The 17,647-nt window shown below is 38.1% G+C and overlaps 1 protein-coding gene across 6 annotated transcripts in view; it reads right to left on the bottom strand.

Moving 5' to 3' along the window:
• The window catches only part of Smash (smallish), a 324,377-nt gene that overhangs the window by 26,652 nt on the left and 280,078 nt on the right, over window positions 1-17,647 (bottom strand). For 5 of the 6 annotated variants that reach the window (XM_078191775.1, XM_078191779.1, XM_078191777.1 and 2 more), the window contains exons 2-6: window positions 14,658-14,803; window positions 12,651-12,839; window positions 11,473-11,760; window positions 7,440-8,819; window positions 4,986-5,984 (exon numbers count right to left, since the gene is read on the bottom strand). In XM_078191775.1, the coding sequence (XP_078047901.1) occupies window positions 4,986-5,984; window positions 7,440-8,819; window positions 11,473-11,760; window positions 12,651-12,839; window positions 14,658-14,705 (2,904 nt within the window). In that variant the 5' untranslated portion in view covers window positions 14,706-14,803. The remainder of the gene's footprint in view (window positions 1-4,985; window positions 5,985-7,439; window positions 8,820-11,472; window positions 11,761-12,650; window positions 12,840-14,657; window positions 14,804-17,647) is intronic. The other variant, XM_078191780.1, reaches the window with a different exon arrangement.

Genomic DNA, 17,647 nt, shown 5'->3' with positions numbered 1-17,647 from the left:
AATGTATGAAAACGTATAAGCGAATTTTCATTTGAAAATTTCTTATTAAAATATTAAAATTGTCGCAAATATTACAGCAAATATTCATGTTGTATGTTGAACTTTAGAAAATAGAAATTACAAAAAATTCTCTTCGATTGTTCCATAGCTTGTAAACAAAATTGGACAATTTGGAAAGAGCAGATACGATCATTCAACTTTTACGACTCGTTTTTATAGTTGTGGATTGTCAACAATTATAAAAACGAGTCACGAGGCTCTAGTAATTGTATTAGCTTTTCCCAAATTGTTCATTTTTTAAAATAAACTGTGGGATAATTAGAAAGAATTTACTGTGACACTAAAGTTACCAAATCGGAGGCAAAATAACTAGCTTTTAGTTTCTTCTTCTATTGTTATCGAGATTGTAGACACGTTTTTACGAGAAATTTTATCAGGAACTTCATTACTTAAGCATCAATTACAACAGAAATTGTACGATGTGTGAATAAGTCCAATATTGTCCGAATAAATGTAGAAAATTCTGGGTTCTTTGAGTTCTTATGCATTGATATCAATTCAAATATTGTACACATCCAAACCCCATTACATGGAACATCCAATATGATCGATCAAAACATCTGATTCCACTATAGGAAGCAATTACGGTTCATCTACAAGCTATCAACTCTTCAATATTAATTACACTCCTGGTGTTAATGAACAAAAGGGAGATTACACAGGGGCACAGGATTTGAACATTCAATTAATAAACTGTTTAAACGGTCCACCGAATTGGTTAAATTCTCGAGCAAACCATTCGGTTCTTACCTCGTTGACGTGTACCGAGTATGAAATGACTACGAGTACCAATGCGATGATCGCAAACAATTCAGGGCACTTCTATCGCGACGGGCAAGACACAATTTCTTTAACAATTAAACGTCGCTCCGATCGACCTCTGATCCGCAGGTCACGGGGACAATACGTCGGACATGTTGGTCGCTGTTTAGTGACTCGTGTACACGGACCAGAAGTATAGTGCCAGTTACGATAGGATGAATCCAGAGTTGGGCAAAAAATAATTTGATTAATGATTCAAGATTATAACTAACGTAAAATCATATTTATGACTACTGATTAAATATGCAATGTAAATGCAATTCTTGGTCAAGATTAACAGAGTTATCATTAATTATATAATGACGACTTTTTTTATTATGATTAAATTAAAAATTTGGTATTATGATAATTAATGGTATCTTTGAATAGTTTTTAGAAAATCCACATGTGTTTCATGACTCAACAGCAAGTGATGAGAAAAGATAGATCAATCATTCGTCTAGGATTACAGATTACTGACTCATGATTACAAGTTACGAAATGTAATTATGATTACTGATTTACTCCTCTAACGTTAATTAATTAACTACTATGATTGCCATAATTACTTTTTGTAATCATTAACAAGAGTAATTACAAAATAATCGGTCACTGCTTAACTCTAGGTGAAATTTGAAACGTAAGGGTAATAAAAAGAATTCACAACTTGTATCGTATATGAAGACAAAATAGTAGCAGTAGTTTAGCACATCAAGATGACAAACACCTTAGATTTCCACTTTCGTTTTAAGCTTTATCTTCCTTTTCGTCAATAAGCCAAGATTATAACCCTTATGGTCCGTGCACGTGTCGCAATTACGAGCTCTTGCAAGATGACATGCGGCACCGTGGGAACGATAACATAATTTTCGAAAAATCGCGGCAAGCAAATACTTGTACGTTGAACTCGAGGAATCGATCAGAGGCTATTCATAACCAAATGATTTAATTTCCAAGAGTTGGTTAAACGTATTGTCATTTCGCGAATTTTCTTATCTGTGTACAAACTTGTCACAGCACTTTGTTAATAATTACGTTAATTAAGGTGGACTTGTAACCTTGTTACCTTGTAATTTTAAATGTGTGTTACACCGAATAAAATCGATGCGTAGCAGAAGTCACCATGTAGAAATTGCACATGCATTAAAAAAGTCAAATTTCGACTCTTCGTTAAACGTTTTATCGGTAAGAATTTTCTATTGTTCAGCTATCAAATGATATCGCGAAAAATGTGTCTCGTTGGATATTTGGTCGGTTCATCATATCAACATAGTCAATTTCTTCTTGATTAAAGAATAAGCAACAACGCATATATTGATGACAGATTATAAAAACGAATAGAAATTTAAAAAAGATTAAGTAAAACATCTAAATATTACCATCAATTCCTTTTTTTTTATTTCATTATAACAAAACTTGTGCTTTGCATTATTGGTGGTACTAATATTCTTTACATTTAACTTTCGAAATCCTTATTTACCTCAACTTTAAGATTAACGAGCTTATTCTGATTGGCTTCTGAACCGTCCACTTATTTATGACGTTTTTAAATGTTTGCGCAACTCTTGGAAAATGAAGAAGCTCCTTCGTCAGCGGTCCGATGGAAGTCAAATCATTAAAATGCAGTTTGAAAATTTATACTATTTCCCCTTTATTGATGATCAGACGTTTCGAATATAGTCCGCAGATTTTCCAGTCCTGTTTCGAACAATTCACGACGACGAAGACAGTGGTAAAATCGATGCGTTGGAAATTGTGAATTTCGGTAGAAACGTTCGACGGTGTACCGCATGCGCGTAATTTTTAACCTAACATTCGATTACATACACTGGCTACGTGTTCGACGAGTCCGAAATCGAGATTCCCCGAAGCGCGAAATGAGACGAGTTCGCGGGAATTTGTTCGATGTTCCATAATCTGATCACCGAATAGAAAATCGGCAAATGATTCGATGTCGTCAATTGGTTCGGTATCGACAATTCGTTTGAAACTTTTATCGATCGTGAACCCGTTTCACTCCAGCTTCGAAATCCCTTCCTCGGCGAAACCTGAATTCTATTTGCGGTCACGATGACAACACGGCACGATAAACTTCTCTGCTCAGTGAATTTTCTGTATTCTATTATACTAACCGCATACTCCTAAGTACTAGAATCGATTGTTATCCGCGCCTAAGTGTCGACGGGTCGCGTCAAGATCCGTTACCAGTTAATCAAAAATGAAGTCTTCAGCTTCGAGCACTCCTGACAACGACGGTATGCACGGATCTCCTTCTTTATGGCCATTATCTTATTATTTCGCACGACGGTCGCGTGTAGAATTCTCAGATTCGTATCACAATGTCATCTTACGATTTTCACTTATGCAGCGATTGATTGGTTAGGCATCGTTCACACAGTTTCCAGACGGAAACTGAAATCGAGACAACAATTCTTTGTTTGATACCGATAATTTTGCCAAGAGTTTGCCAAGAGTTTATTAAGACTTTGTCAAAAGAATATTGCAAAATATTGTCAAAAGAGTTTGTAAGAAGTTTGTTGCATCTAGAATCACGCACATCCTTCGAATTAAATGTTTGTAGCATAGAAAAGAAATAAACAGAATTAACTATAACTGGAATAATCACGTACACAGCAGTGTTTGATACTGAATCAGCACCATGTTAAAAGTAACAAATGTGTTTCCAGTGTTCCCGCATACAATGTACATAGGAAAATAACGAAAGTCATTACAATAGAACCACGGAAAGAATTGTTGCCTTGATTTCCATTCGTGGGCTTCTGGAGCCGACTGCGTAGGTCGAAGATGGATGTCCTGCCGATTAGGCCATCGAGTTTCGCGCTAGTCATCATGATTATTGACTCTATTCGAATCGATACCGTTCTTTACCTTTGGCTAGTACGTGTTTCCGGCTACCTGATCTAATTCTACTTGATACTGGGGGGTTATTATATACGTTTTGCTCCTGCGTCGTCTATTTACATCGTTAGCTATGGTCTCACGCCTTCGTTTCCAGCGAGACTTGTGCGTAATGGAAGATAATAAATATGTGTGGAAGCGACAGGCGAAGACGGGTTATATTATATGGGTGTCCTAAGTGGCGGGAGTCGGTTTTTTTGATCGAACTCAAGACGCGAAAATCATTTTCCGGATACAGCCGATCCGGTCGGGGCTTTGATAAATAGCAGTTGCTACCATAGATATAAATAAACGCAAGATTTCTTTGAGTTTCCATGCGATGGCAGTAAAAACGTATGCTGAATTGCTTCTATATATGGTAGAATGAAACATTGGAAATAGGAGTTCAAGGTGTTCAACTCTGATGAACCTCGTCAGTAGATTGTGGATTTTATGAATTTAAAGCAAAAACGAGTATACTAAATATAATACGATAAAAAGGCGAAAGAAATTGATAATATTATTCTATTATTTTCGATTCGCTAAAATGTTCAAAGCGAATGTCACGGACACGCTAAATTAACAATGAATAACTTTAATCCGTATAAACTTCATTAAATTCTACCACAAACGAATTGAATTATGTAAATCTTCTTTTGACAATTGAGTGAAAACAAGATTAAAAATTGATTTACATAGAATTAAGTCTCTCTGGATTTTGTATCTCGCAATTAATGCATATGTTTTCTATTTTGCATAAAATTCTTCAATCTACTCATTGGCGAGATTAAACTGAAAATTACTGATTATGACTACCCTTACATGTAAATGGATGAAATTTAGCAGACGGTACCCGCTCTTAGCATAAACCCTTCCTTCCAACCCATGATTTCTCGAAAACAATCTCCAATTACATATTAAATGATTCCCCAAGCAAACTGTTTTTAGACGGCGACCTCAATGCAGAATTTCGAACGATGTCGAAGCCGTAACCATCTTAAGATCATTTCGTGAACCGAGTAGTTCCCACCACCAGGGCGCCCGTTCTAAGCCCTTTCTTATGTACAAGATCTAATAGATGTTAGACGAAGCTAGGTCTAACAGATAAAAGGGGCGAGAGACAACGCGATACGTGAAGACAGCCAAAGGCGAGTAGTCTCCTTTACACTTCCCCGGGGTGTTTAAGACTTTCTCGAGGGGCAGTTAGATTGCTGTTCGATCCTAACCTCGGTCGCCGGGGTCTGCTTGTGCGCCACGCGATCCACGGTGATGAACGGTGTCACTGGAGGTGTCGTAGGTGTCCTGCCCTGAGGTACCACCACCTTTTCGCAAATTTCCACCACCGTTCGGCGTCTATCGGCAGCCAGTGTCTCTTCACCCACCGTCACCTGGTGTTTCGTGCTGGTAGAGAGGGGGGATGGAACGTGTTTCGCGAAGGACATCGGGGATGATTGTTCCGGGCTCGAGGGGCTCGGGACTGGTATACAAGAGCCGGATGGAATAGTGCCGGTACCATTCGAACTAACGGGAACAGGTATCTCCGAGGCTTTTGGAAACTGTGGCGACGACGTCTGACTATTTGGACTCTTCGCGGTCGACGTTCTCGTCTTCAGGGACAGAGCTTTGGGCGAGGAAGGCGAGACAGGTGGGCTGAGGGAGGACGTGGAACTCGTTGGCGACGATTTGCTGCTAATCGCCTTTCGAGGGAAAAGGGTGGGGATTTTGGATGTCGAACGCGGGGACATAAGCTTTGTGGCTTCTTTCGTGGACGAGTTGAAGGCTGAGGTAGCGTTGGACTCTAACTGAAGGGTCGTTGGAACTGTCACCGTCCTGCCCGATGGTACGAGACAACTTTCTGTCGAATCTAACGGCGCTGATAATGAACTAGGGATTTTGGTCGAGTCCGGTTTCGAAAGAATTTCGCTCGTTTCGTTAACGTCGCGAACGCTGTCGAGCTCCTCCGAGAGGAGTTTGGAACTAGTCGACGACGCGTTCGTTTCTTTGGTAGATTCTGCTTTGGCATCGATAAGCTCTTTGGGTGTGGATGACTTCGGTTTGGGAGGGGTCTCCGGGGGAGTTCTTCGCGGGGGTACTTTGGGACTTTGGTATACGATCGGACGACACGTAGCGGGACAGGAACGTAGTGTGCGAGAGTTAGTAATCTCTGTGTGAGCTTGCGATTGTGATTTGTTAGTCGACAGTTCCCCAGAAGTGTCAGCAGTACCCTAGAGAACCAAAGAGTTATTGGATAGATCGAATCGCCGTGACGTCCCTTAACCGAATAATAAACGTAACTTTAGTATCATCGTTTAGTAACTGTTGAAGGTATAGAGTGGTCAACTTTACTTGCAACATATATCTCGTTTTTTATCGATAGATAATAGCAAAACATGATTAGTAGATTGCGGATTTGAGGCATTTGTCGTAAAATTTGATAAATGTAGTACAAAATTGCGGAAATATTCAAAGAATTTGAGAAATTTGCTAGAATGTTTTTATTTTCTATAAAAATCCGCAGTCTAATGATTACGTTCCAAAGGTTAAATATTGTGGCAAGCAAATAAATCTTTATCTATACCACGGAACTATTAATTTTTATTAACGTCAAGTGATTAGAAGGGTCAAGATGAATGAAACATCTTATAATTCGGTGATCTTCGTCTGTAACTTGTATACCAAAGATTTAATAATAATTTATATAATTAAGAAATAGTTTTTACATTAACTACTGTATGTGAACTTTTATACATTCTTGCAGACCATAAATAAATGTTTGCACAACTCTTATTATTTTGCTATTCAAGGTCACACGAAGATCAAGTTATCGAATTTATCGTGACCCTGTGACTTAGAAAATTATTAATAACAAACGAAATATTTGAGGTGTTCAAGTTAAATGGACCACATTAAATATTCAAAAATACTAGATCCTTGAAATCAGAATCTGATACTGAACTCTTCAGACAGGTTTCCGAAAGGGTGTATTCTTATGAAATGGCATTCTTTATGAATGAAAACATTGACACATAGACAGATGAGCTTCTATAAATCAATGCCTCAAGCAACTTTCTCCAAAATATTTTACAATGCAAAACAGAGTATACTAGATTAAAAATATTTAAATCTCTAAAATAAACATTCAAAAATCTTGCAATCGTGTCGAATGTATTATTTCATTGCTAGCCTAAACATATTTGTCTAGAATACAGTTGGATATTCTAGAACTTGAATACTATTCATGTAATCGTAAACATGTTTTTGCAAAACACAGTGTTACTTAGGATCTGTTATTTCTTTAACAATGTCAGTAGGATAATCTTTAAGTCTTTTAATGTTTCTACTGTTGCAAGTTATGTTTACTTAATTTTCTTATAAACGCATAAAATCCACAACAGATACTCATTTTGATTTCACTTTTATTAAAGTAAACAAAGTTTTACTGAAATGAACTTCTCCGAAACAGCGAAGTTTGAAACAGCTGCCTGAGACATTGCCGTAGAACGACCTCACAATTTTGGAAAAAACCATTTGAACTTTCCAAATACCAAGCAACGACGAATACATAATATCCCAGGTAACGACTGAACTTTCACAGGACCCAGATGAATAGATATGACAACGGTGAAAACCGAAATAAATCGACGGAAGATCACACATGCAAAATCCTGGTCGCGACTTACCTTCTTTGTTACTACTGCCTCCTGTTGGCTAGCAGAACTGTTCGGGATATCAGGCACAGTAGTGCTCTGTTCAGCAACGATTTCCTTCGCTGTCTCAACGTCACGATGTTCCTCCGGTTTCTCTTCGATCACTTCCTGCCTCTCCATGATCGCGCTAGCATGTACGATGTCCTCGTCCACTGGCTCGTCAGCTTGACTGACAGAGCAGCTGACGTCAGCCGTGTGGATACCGGAATCCTCCCGGTCCGTGTCGTTCAGAAGCTCCGCAGAGGAAGACGACGCCGGATAGCGTCTACCGTAATCGAGCTCTTCTAGGCTTTGTACACGCTCGAAAGTATCGGGACCGCTTGAGGCATCGGCGTCCAGCGAGTCCAGGCTCCTGTGGAAGGCAGCTCTCGGCACGCGATACTCTGAATCGGGTGAAGAGCTTCTCTCGCTGGGGGTGGACGTGTCGATTCTGTTCTCTTGATCTCGAAAGCACAGCGAATGTTTCCCGACAAAGGATCTCTTGTCGGTGGACTCTTTGCTCCTGACCGCGTCTAGGGCGCTCAAGCGATCCTTTATCGTTCTGGCGGATAGCTCGCCGTTGTGCCGGGATTCGTGGGCAGTTCCCGGAACAGATGATTCGTCGCTGCTGCTGTACTTCTCCAGGGTCGACAGTCTCTCTCTGAGCGGTCTGACGGTCTCCAACTCTTCGGTGCTTAGCTTGCGATGAACGGAGCTCTTGCTCTCCCTCTCCGAAGCTTGCTTCTCCAAATGGGACAGTCTTTCGCGGATCGAGCTCATATCGCCGGACAGTCTGTTCAAGGACTTGCCGCTCTTCTCGTTGCTCTCCGGCTCGTGCTTCTGTTTCTCCAGGTTCGAGAGCCTCTCCTTGATCGACTTCGTACCGGTGAAGTCGCCGGAGAGCCTGTTGTTCGCTTTGCTCTCGTTGTTCTTCAGCGTTGCTTTCTCGAAGATCTCTCGCCTCTTCAATATATCTACTTTCACCACGGGCATGGTGGACTTGGTCTCATCGTTCAAACTCGTCTTTGAGCCGTTCGTAGATGACTTCGCGCTGTCTAGCTTCGCGTCCAGGCTGACCAGAGATCTTCGCGGTATGTTCTGTGATACCCTCGACACGTAGCTGCGGATCGCACCCTCGTATGTGTATTCTTCTGGCTCCGGCGAGCTGGTTGTAGCCGTTGTCGCAGAGTCGTATTCCTGGTTGTTGTGGTTATGGTTGCTGTGGAAACCATTGCCGAACGGCTTCTTCGTCGTCGCAATTGACGAGGATACTGTGGTCGCCGAAGATGTTGTTACGTCGTTGCCGATCACGCTCTCGCTTGGCACGTTGTCCAGGTCGGAGTGGTTCTTCTCTATCTCGCTGTCCCTGTCGCTCTGCAAACAGATCAAGTATTTTATTTAAAGTCTCATGATTTTAGAAAAAGAATTTTAATAATGGTAATTTTATTTGAACTCATACGTTTATGTTAAAGCTTTTGGTGATTTTACAAAGCATCTACTAATTACACTCAGGTTTAAGATTCCAAAAAGTATAACAGGATATCGAGTTGGCATCCACGCAATTTTTCATTCTTCTGTGGGCTTTTACGTTTATATATTATTACTTAAGATTTGCTGATGAAATAAAAAGGAAATAAAGCTGCGAGTTCGTACCATTCAAGATATTATCTTCGGAATTTGGGGTAGAAGAAAGAAATTTATTTTCCTGTCGTGATTTTGAAAACAACCCTTCAAGTGGCCACCTTTCAAATGATCACAAATCATGTTTAGTCGCGTATCTAATGTATATAAAACTTTCAAGATAACCGAATTGGTGGAATATTGTTACGTTAATTTAAACAGTTATTAATAATATTCAATTTTTATTATATTTGGATATTTTAGAAATCTTAACATTTCGACTAACTTTTCCTTTGCAATTAGATATTCTAGATATCTTAGATTCCAAGATATTTCCGAAAAATCATCGATGCCACATATATCTAGGTTGTTCCAAAAATTATTTGCGATTGGGAAATGAAGGGTTCCTGAAGTCACTTCAAGTAACTTTTTCCATTACAAAAATTTTCTCCGTGGCATCATTAACGAGTTATGAATGAAAAATACTATCCAATGAGAAACGAGCTCATCTAGCGCGAAGCGGTCGAATCAATCGACGAAACTGGGGTCGATCCGTTCGGAAAAAGTTGCTTCGAATGACCTCAGGAACTCCACATTTTTCGATTTCTGGGACACCTTGTATATTACATAAACGTAGGCAGTCTACAGTTATGTAATACCATTATTTTATTTTCTTATATTTCTTTAGACTGTAGAAGTTCTGAATAAAGGGATATATTTGTTACATATGCAAGACAGGTTAGGTACAGGGTTAATAAAGGTCAATACCATTTTACTGAAAATTTAATATTTTTCCATATTCGAATATTAAAAATATAGTATTGTATTTAAGAAAAGAAAGTTTACTGTATCGTTTGTACAGAAGAAAAGAACATGAATGTGATGGAAATAGGCAGTGGTAGATGGTTAAATGTTGAAGTTTCTTTCAAATTAACTTATACATCTATTTGAAGATACGGAAATGATTGAAATAAATAATCACATATTCCCTATTTTCTGACTTTTACTCTCGTCGATTCTGCCGGTGTACTAGTCTGGCTTTCGTCTGAAAATCCTTACACCGTGTTGCAGTTTGAAAAACCTTTTTTTTCGTCAGAGCATCTCAGATTTATTTAAAACCTAGTGTCCGTTGCTATGATAATCGACACAGTCTGTGTGAACATCTTCGTGGAGAAGGTCAGTTTCGTTCGAGATATCGTCCCTATAACTTCACCGTTCTTTAAAAAGTATTTGAAATTACTCAATAACTTCTCCGTATTTGAAAATAATCGGCCATTTTCAGGGCCACACAAAATAACGCTGGAAACTTCGGACATGTGTTAATTGTTGAATAATTCGTGATCAGTGTGGAATAATAGTGCAGTGAAAGTGAAAGTAAAAGTTAGTGTAATCTGTGCCGTTCTACATACGTGGATTACAATTTCTGGATTACAACATTTACAACTGAATGGGTGGGTTTAATAATATTTGTGAAATTTTTGAAATTAATAAAAAATTCATGAAATTCTTATTTGATGATCGAACGCGGCTTAGAGGCGATACGTGGCCGTGGCTCCTGTCACCGAGACGGGCTTCAGCCGGCCCTGCTCGCGTGCGCAGCAGCACGAAAAATTGTCCGTGCGCAGCCAACATTATTTGTTAATAACTCGTTAACAAAGCCGCGGATTGCATTTCGGCAAAGGAAAAGGTTACTTGAAATGACCTCAGGAACCCCCCATTTCCCGCTTTGACCATACTTATGGATCACCCTGTATATGAGCAAAGAAATAAAAAGACAAAATAATACAGTGACAATAAATAAGAAAAGAAGTATAGCAAGACAAGCTAACGAGCAAAACAAGGTCAACGATGAAATAGAACGGATACCTAAAGTATTGGTGGATGATTTGACAAAAATAATGAAACGGAAAATCCAGGAAAATTGGGGTAAGATCAACCAAGTGTGATAAATACAGGATCGAGAAGAAAACAAAAAGACTATTACAGTAGAAACGTAAGAATAAGGTGACAGAAGGAATAATGAGCAAGATTGAAGTTTGAACATGTTGGGAAACGAGTGTACAAGAAAGGAGAGAACACAGGATTAGTATAGACTGTGTAGAATGGTAGAAGAGATAATTTATCACATTTTGGGATGTAAAGGGTTGAAAGAACAATGGAATAAGTAAATAAAAATTTGGAGAAGTAAATAGAGTAGCTTGGAAATAGACTAATATAGGTAGAAATAAAAGAAAGTTAATTAGAAATTAAAAACAAAAATGATTGGGAGCTATGATGAAAACTCAATGAGTGACATTTGAAACGATAGGAAGATTAAACAAGATCTGTAGTTTGCATAAGGATACACAATCTAGCATGAATCAGTCTGTAATATGTATGTTATTACTCAGGGAGGCGTCCATCTTACCAGGACACTGTGCGTGTCATCGTGAGTGTCGCCGCTGACCGAGCTCTTTCCGCTGCTGGTGCCTATGCCAAGGTCACTCAAGTCGTTAGCATCTTCCTCGTGATACATGGCCAGGCTGATGCTCAGTTTGCGACCTCGGTTGCCTCTCTCTTCCATCATTTCCGAGAAAGTTTTACTTCGACGACGCTGCCGATCGTGTTCCTCCAGCTCGAGTTTCTTTACCTCCACCACTCGCTCGATTATGTGCTCCTGACGCTTCCTCCGACTGCTCTTCCAATTGTCCAGATTCTAGAAAAAAATCGCCAGCTATGCTTCAATATATTCAACAATTATATTCATCGGATTTGACTGATCCTTTCGCGAATACGGTCGTATATGTACGGTCCACATTGTTACTCCGAAAGAACAACGACGTATTTGCATATATGCTTATTTACTATACTTGTTACTATACTCTTTATATTGCGCAACAATGCTTACCCTTTAATCATGTGTACTTTGAAAGATCCCTTATTCGCGAAAGGATTAAATACAATATAACTAATAAATCAGTCCATAGAGAAAATAATTGTGGGCTGATGTTTATAGAACTATACAGAATATGCAGGGAGTCCCAAAAGTCATTCACAATAGGAAACTAGGGGGTTTATGAAGTCATTTGAAGTAACTTCCTCCTTCACAAAAATTTTGTCCAAGGTATCGTTAACGAGTTATTAACGAGAACCATTGACCTATGAGAAGCGAGCTTGATTGAAGTAAGGCAACCGAGCCAACGAGCGGACGAACTCATCTCCCATTGATCAATGTTTTTTTGTTAATAATCCGTAAACAAAGCCGCGGATCATATTTTCTTTAAGAAAAAAATTACTTCAAATTATCTCAGGAACTCCTCATTTTCCGATTACGGGTGACTTTTGGGACACCCTGTATGTATAGCATGTTATACGAGGAATCGCGTTGTATGAAAACGACGGTCGCAATATTTTTGATGCGTCATAGGAATTCGTGTTATATGGCATATATTATTTTACATAAAATAAATATATCGATATTCTTGAATTTTTTAAATACTTCTTCTCTTTTATTTATGTTAGAAGTGGGTATTATCCACAGTTCGACGTTTTGCGAAATGGTTCATGGTGGATATTAATATATTTATGATGAATTTTTTATTATACCGATTGCCAATCCTCCGGGTCATCGCGAACCTCTTGTTTTATTTTCTTCACCTCTTGGACTTTCTGCAGCTGCTCCTGAGCGGTACGGTACAAGGAGCATGGTCCAACTTTGACAAATTGAAGAGGATTTGTTGCTTGTTTTGGAGGCGTTTTCAGAGTGGTTTTCAATTTTGGCGGCTCGTGTGTAATCTGAAAATAAACAAAAAATGATGTTTAATCTCCTTTTTCACCTTATTGACACAACTATATTCATAAAAAATATTTAAAAAGCTAAGGATTATTCTTGTTATTTATTTGCATTATATTGCAATGTCCCCAAACTTTCTTTTACTCGACGTATTTTAACAAACGTACGATTAAAATTTCTTGTCAGAATGATTATGGAGCGCATTTATGTTAACGGAGACTTGCAGTAATATTCTGACTGGATTTCGTTGTTAAGCAGCGATCTCTACTTAAATTCTATTTGAGGTTTGCTTGTAGCGGAAAATTTTTCGGTGAGAGGTATGTCGTGTCATAGTGTCAATATCCACTTGAGAAAGAATAGGTCAAGACGTATTGTCGACTAACTAGAGTGGAAAAACAGCAACGTGATATCAATTGAATCTTCGATTGTGAATATGTACTAGAAATGTTTGCTGGCAATAGCAGTGAATCAATGCAAAGTCTGCATTCAGGTTTTGTTCAACAATCGAAGATTGTGGCTCGGTCCATTTGGACCTAAAGTATAAATATTGTTATTTGGCTATTTAATTTTTGAAAATTTATTTATTAACCCTTGATAACATAATTTTTGCAACATCGCTATTAGATGGATTTTTGAGCAATTTGCATTTTTTCTTAACAGTTCGTTGATTTTAACCCTTTGCACTCAAGTGGCGTCTCCGAGGCGACGTTAAAAATTGCTACACGATTATCGATGGAATTTTCACATTACTAAATTTCTCTGTAGTCGACAAATTGTCAAATAACATAAGTCTTTTATAAGTATGCACGTTCAAACTAACACATACTAAATAAAAATAAACTAATAAAGTAAAATAAAATAAAAATAATATAAAATAAAAGGGTTAAAAAGGATCCATCATTGTTCGATCCAATATTTGTATTCAAAATTATTAATAATTATACACGCTTTTTAAATAAGTCGCAACAACTAACTGGTTAAAACGTAATAACATTTTGAATATTGGACTAAATGACTGGAATTTTATCTTAAATATTAAATTGACCTGTTCGCATTATTGTCGGGGGAAAAGTTTATTCAAAAATTGCATTTAATTGAAATGATAAAAAAATGAGATGTTAGTGGGACTAATTTGTTAGGCAGTGTTTGGTGAATAATGAGTATTGAGTTGGCAAATAAATTCGTAGAGTTTTTGTTTTATAACGATTTATACATTAATTTGCAAAAAGGATAAGTTATTCTGAAGAACTCTTTGAGCTCTCCAAAACTGTTATATTCGCATGTTCGAATAATTGAATTTTTCATGATATCTTAAGTTTAGAAATGGAATATCCTGGAGACAAAATCAGCATTTTCGACATCTAGTATTCTTCGTTATTCGCCGAGGTCAAAAAGCTGCCGAAACAGCGTGAGATATCTGTAACGTGTACAGAGAGGATGTCATAGGCGGGTCTACTGTTCAGATACGGTTGGCAAAGTTAAAAGAAGGCAACTTTGACCTCGACGACACGCCCTGCACTGGTCGATCTTCAGAACAACGACCTCGATGAAAAACGAAGAATAGCAAATGTCGAAAGTGTAGATTTTTGCCTTCTGAACGTTTCATTTCTAAGTCCAAAAAATCATGAAAAATTAAATTATTCGAAAAACCGAATATAACAGTTCTGTAGAGCCGTAAGAGATCTTTAATAACTAATCCGAGACCCAATAACTATTTGCGACTCTATTAAATTATTGACCGTGTCTGAATTGAGCCTTTAAATCGCAACAGATATCGAACGATATCAAAGGATACCGAATGATAGCAAGACGACACTCACCGTCCTCTCATTTCGCCGCTCCGTGGCGGCGGTTTGCGAGGCAGGCATCCTTCGTTCCTTCCTCCTTCTCTCTCGTCTTCTGGGAGCTCCTCCTCTTCAATGTAGCACGACTCCTCGCACGGTCCGGCCCATCCTACGCCTCGTCCCTGGAACCGAGCAACAGGAAACCTTATTAACCGGCGAACTGACAGGAAATGAACTTCTGTCGGCGGAGGTGTTCCAGATCGCAGACAGCGCAACGCCGCGCCACGACGATTTCATGCATCGCGTCCGTTGTCGTCGATACCAGGAAGAATTGCTAATTTCGCTCCGAAAGGACTCGAGAGACAGAATGATTTATTTATTATCGTTAACTAATAAATCATTCTAGATTCTCTAACCTTTTTCTGTATCCAAGAGAAATCTTTCCGGTTATATCGGATAACGCATATTTGCATTTACAATTAATTACAAGATTGCGCATCTTTGTACAATTTCTCCTTTTCATATATTATTTCCTCAAAACCTGATCAAGGATAGTGTTTTTTAGACCGACTTAAAAATTCCTTGCTGTAAGTATAAAATAATACTGCCATTAACTTTCTTTAATATGTTCGTTCTCTTGCACTTTGTAAGATTGCACGCGCCGTAAATGCATAAAAATCCACAATGTAATAATTATTTTCTTAGCTTTCTCATGTATATTTGGCGTTATGATAAGAAATTGACGTATTTTAGATATACTTTTTATTTTGATTACAGTTGTCCTTCTTATTTCATTAAACTAATTTATGGGTGATGTAATGTTACCTTATATCGCCTTGTTCCTCTCACGTGGTTTCTATTTTACTAATTCTGGTTGAAAAAATATGAATAAAGAATATCTTGATTGTAACAATATTCCAGAAAGAAATTATAATATCTGCCTATTGCTCATGTATCCAAAGAAAAATGTTCAGCACAATATTTTCTACCACTTTAGCTACATGTATTTCAACTATTACTATTTTATATTAAAAATTATTGTACATCATTTCATTCATATGTGAAATATTTCATAAATTATCTACAAACACTCCCGACCATAAGTATACGGACATCTAGAAAATGGATCAAGAAATGGCGTGTAACCTTTAAAGGGTCTATTTTTTATTGTGTTCTGATGGAAACGGAAATGAAAGTTGTAGTTAGAATTGAACAGAGTTCACGTTGTTCAATGATATTAGAAAGGTTCGTCGTCGTTCCCGTAGCAAGTATCGATATTATTTATTAATAAATATATTTACGATGTGTACCTCTCTCGGATATCCATCCGTAGACGTTCTAAGATTATTCTCATTTGTTCCGACAAGGTTTTCGATTACTTCTCGTGTTCCTCTCACGAGACCTTTCTCAATATACGTTCTAAGATAGTTCTGCCATGTTTCAACAAGCTTATTCATTATTTCTCATGTTCTTGTCATGAAATCTTGCTCAACGAGCGCCCTAAGATTGTTTCACTACAGACTCAAAGTAACTTTTACATTTAGACTCGAATCTCGAAGCTACAGGTACTACGTCTCGAAGTAATGTTTACATTTTCAATGATGTTTAAACCAAAACTTAACAATACATCATATTTGCATATTTCCATATCAAAAATAATTCTCTTTGAGTTTTTATTAAGTATCAGCAAAAATGTAAAACTTACTTTGAATGTATAATTATGCACACCACTGTACGTTCTAAAAAGATGTTTCATTATTTTTCAAGTTTCTTACATGAGAGATCTTTTCTAACTCGTTCCAAGGTGACTGTTTCTGATGTTCTTCTCGCGAGATGTTTGTCATCTTTATTCGTTTTAAGTGCCAGGATACATTGTTATACATCCCCATACAATATTCTTAATTCTATTATCACGTATTACAATAGTTTATTTCTGATTCTGATTGTTCTTATCCCTCAGAATTTAATTATCTTATTCTCGAAATGTGTGGAACTTTATCCATGATCTCGACAATTTTTTATTAATCTATTGAGATTGTGTAGAGAGCCCTTTTCTAAATTTCAGTGATCCTCTATACATCCTTTACAATTTCATTCTTCCATATGCATTAATAATTCTTTTATCCATCGTTCCTATCGAATAGTTCGGGAACCTTGAGTAGGTTAAGCTCATGTAGTATGCTATATCGATCCACAAATCTCTGTCAGTTGCATCCCCTGAGGATTTTTCTCACGAGTCCTCACGACTCATCTTTCATTCCTCCCATTCATTTTTCAAGGAATATTCTAAGGAATTATATGTAAAGAATATTCTACTATAATACGGATAGGATATTCTTAACGAATAGTTCTACCTTTCTCGATTGTCTCTGGAAACTGCCTCACGATGAATTAGAACTGTCATGCGGTTTATCCTGCGCGTTGAGTCCGATTTGAAGTAAGTCGGGCGTGATCAGTCTTTGGGATAAACTTCGTGTACAAAACCAGCAGTGTTCGGATACTTATTGTCGGGCGTGTACACTAATATGTCCGTAGTTCTGTATCGTCTAGTTTTTAGGTTCATCCTAACGAAACAACCGAAGATGACGAAGCGGAAAAATGGGTTCCTCGAAGAGTCTCGTAACAATGACAAAGGCGGCAATTAAAACACGAGAAACCATTAGCTGGTGGCAAAATTTCGGATAAGAGAAGATGTCTGAACAATAGAAAAGAAAAGGAGCGACTGAACAATAGATAGAAGGTATGGCGGAGATGCGAGTAGCGCGCCGCGCAAAGAAACGGGAGAGCATCGGAGCAGATAACGAGGAAGATCGAGAGAAAAGGTGGGCCCCGGCAAAAAGATAGACCTGTCTCGCTGGCAAAGGGAAAAAGTCGATGTAAAAATCTACGAACCCGATATCGTATACCGGGATCGTTAACAGCATCGGCGATAGACTGGCGTAAAAACTACGCGTCGTACGACAGCGGTGCAAGAAGACGATGCATCAAAGAAAACATTGAAGAGAAAATAGATAACGAGTGATGAT

The sequence above is a fragment of the Augochlora pura genome, chromosome 10, assembly GCF_028453695.1.
Source record: "Augochlora pura isolate Apur16 chromosome 10, APUR_v2.2.1, whole genome shotgun sequence".
In the NCBI taxonomy this organism is placed as follows: domain Eukaryota; kingdom Metazoa; phylum Arthropoda; class Insecta; order Hymenoptera; family Halictidae; genus Augochlora; species Augochlora pura.
This window is presented reverse-complemented; position numbering and strand designations above follow the sequence as displayed.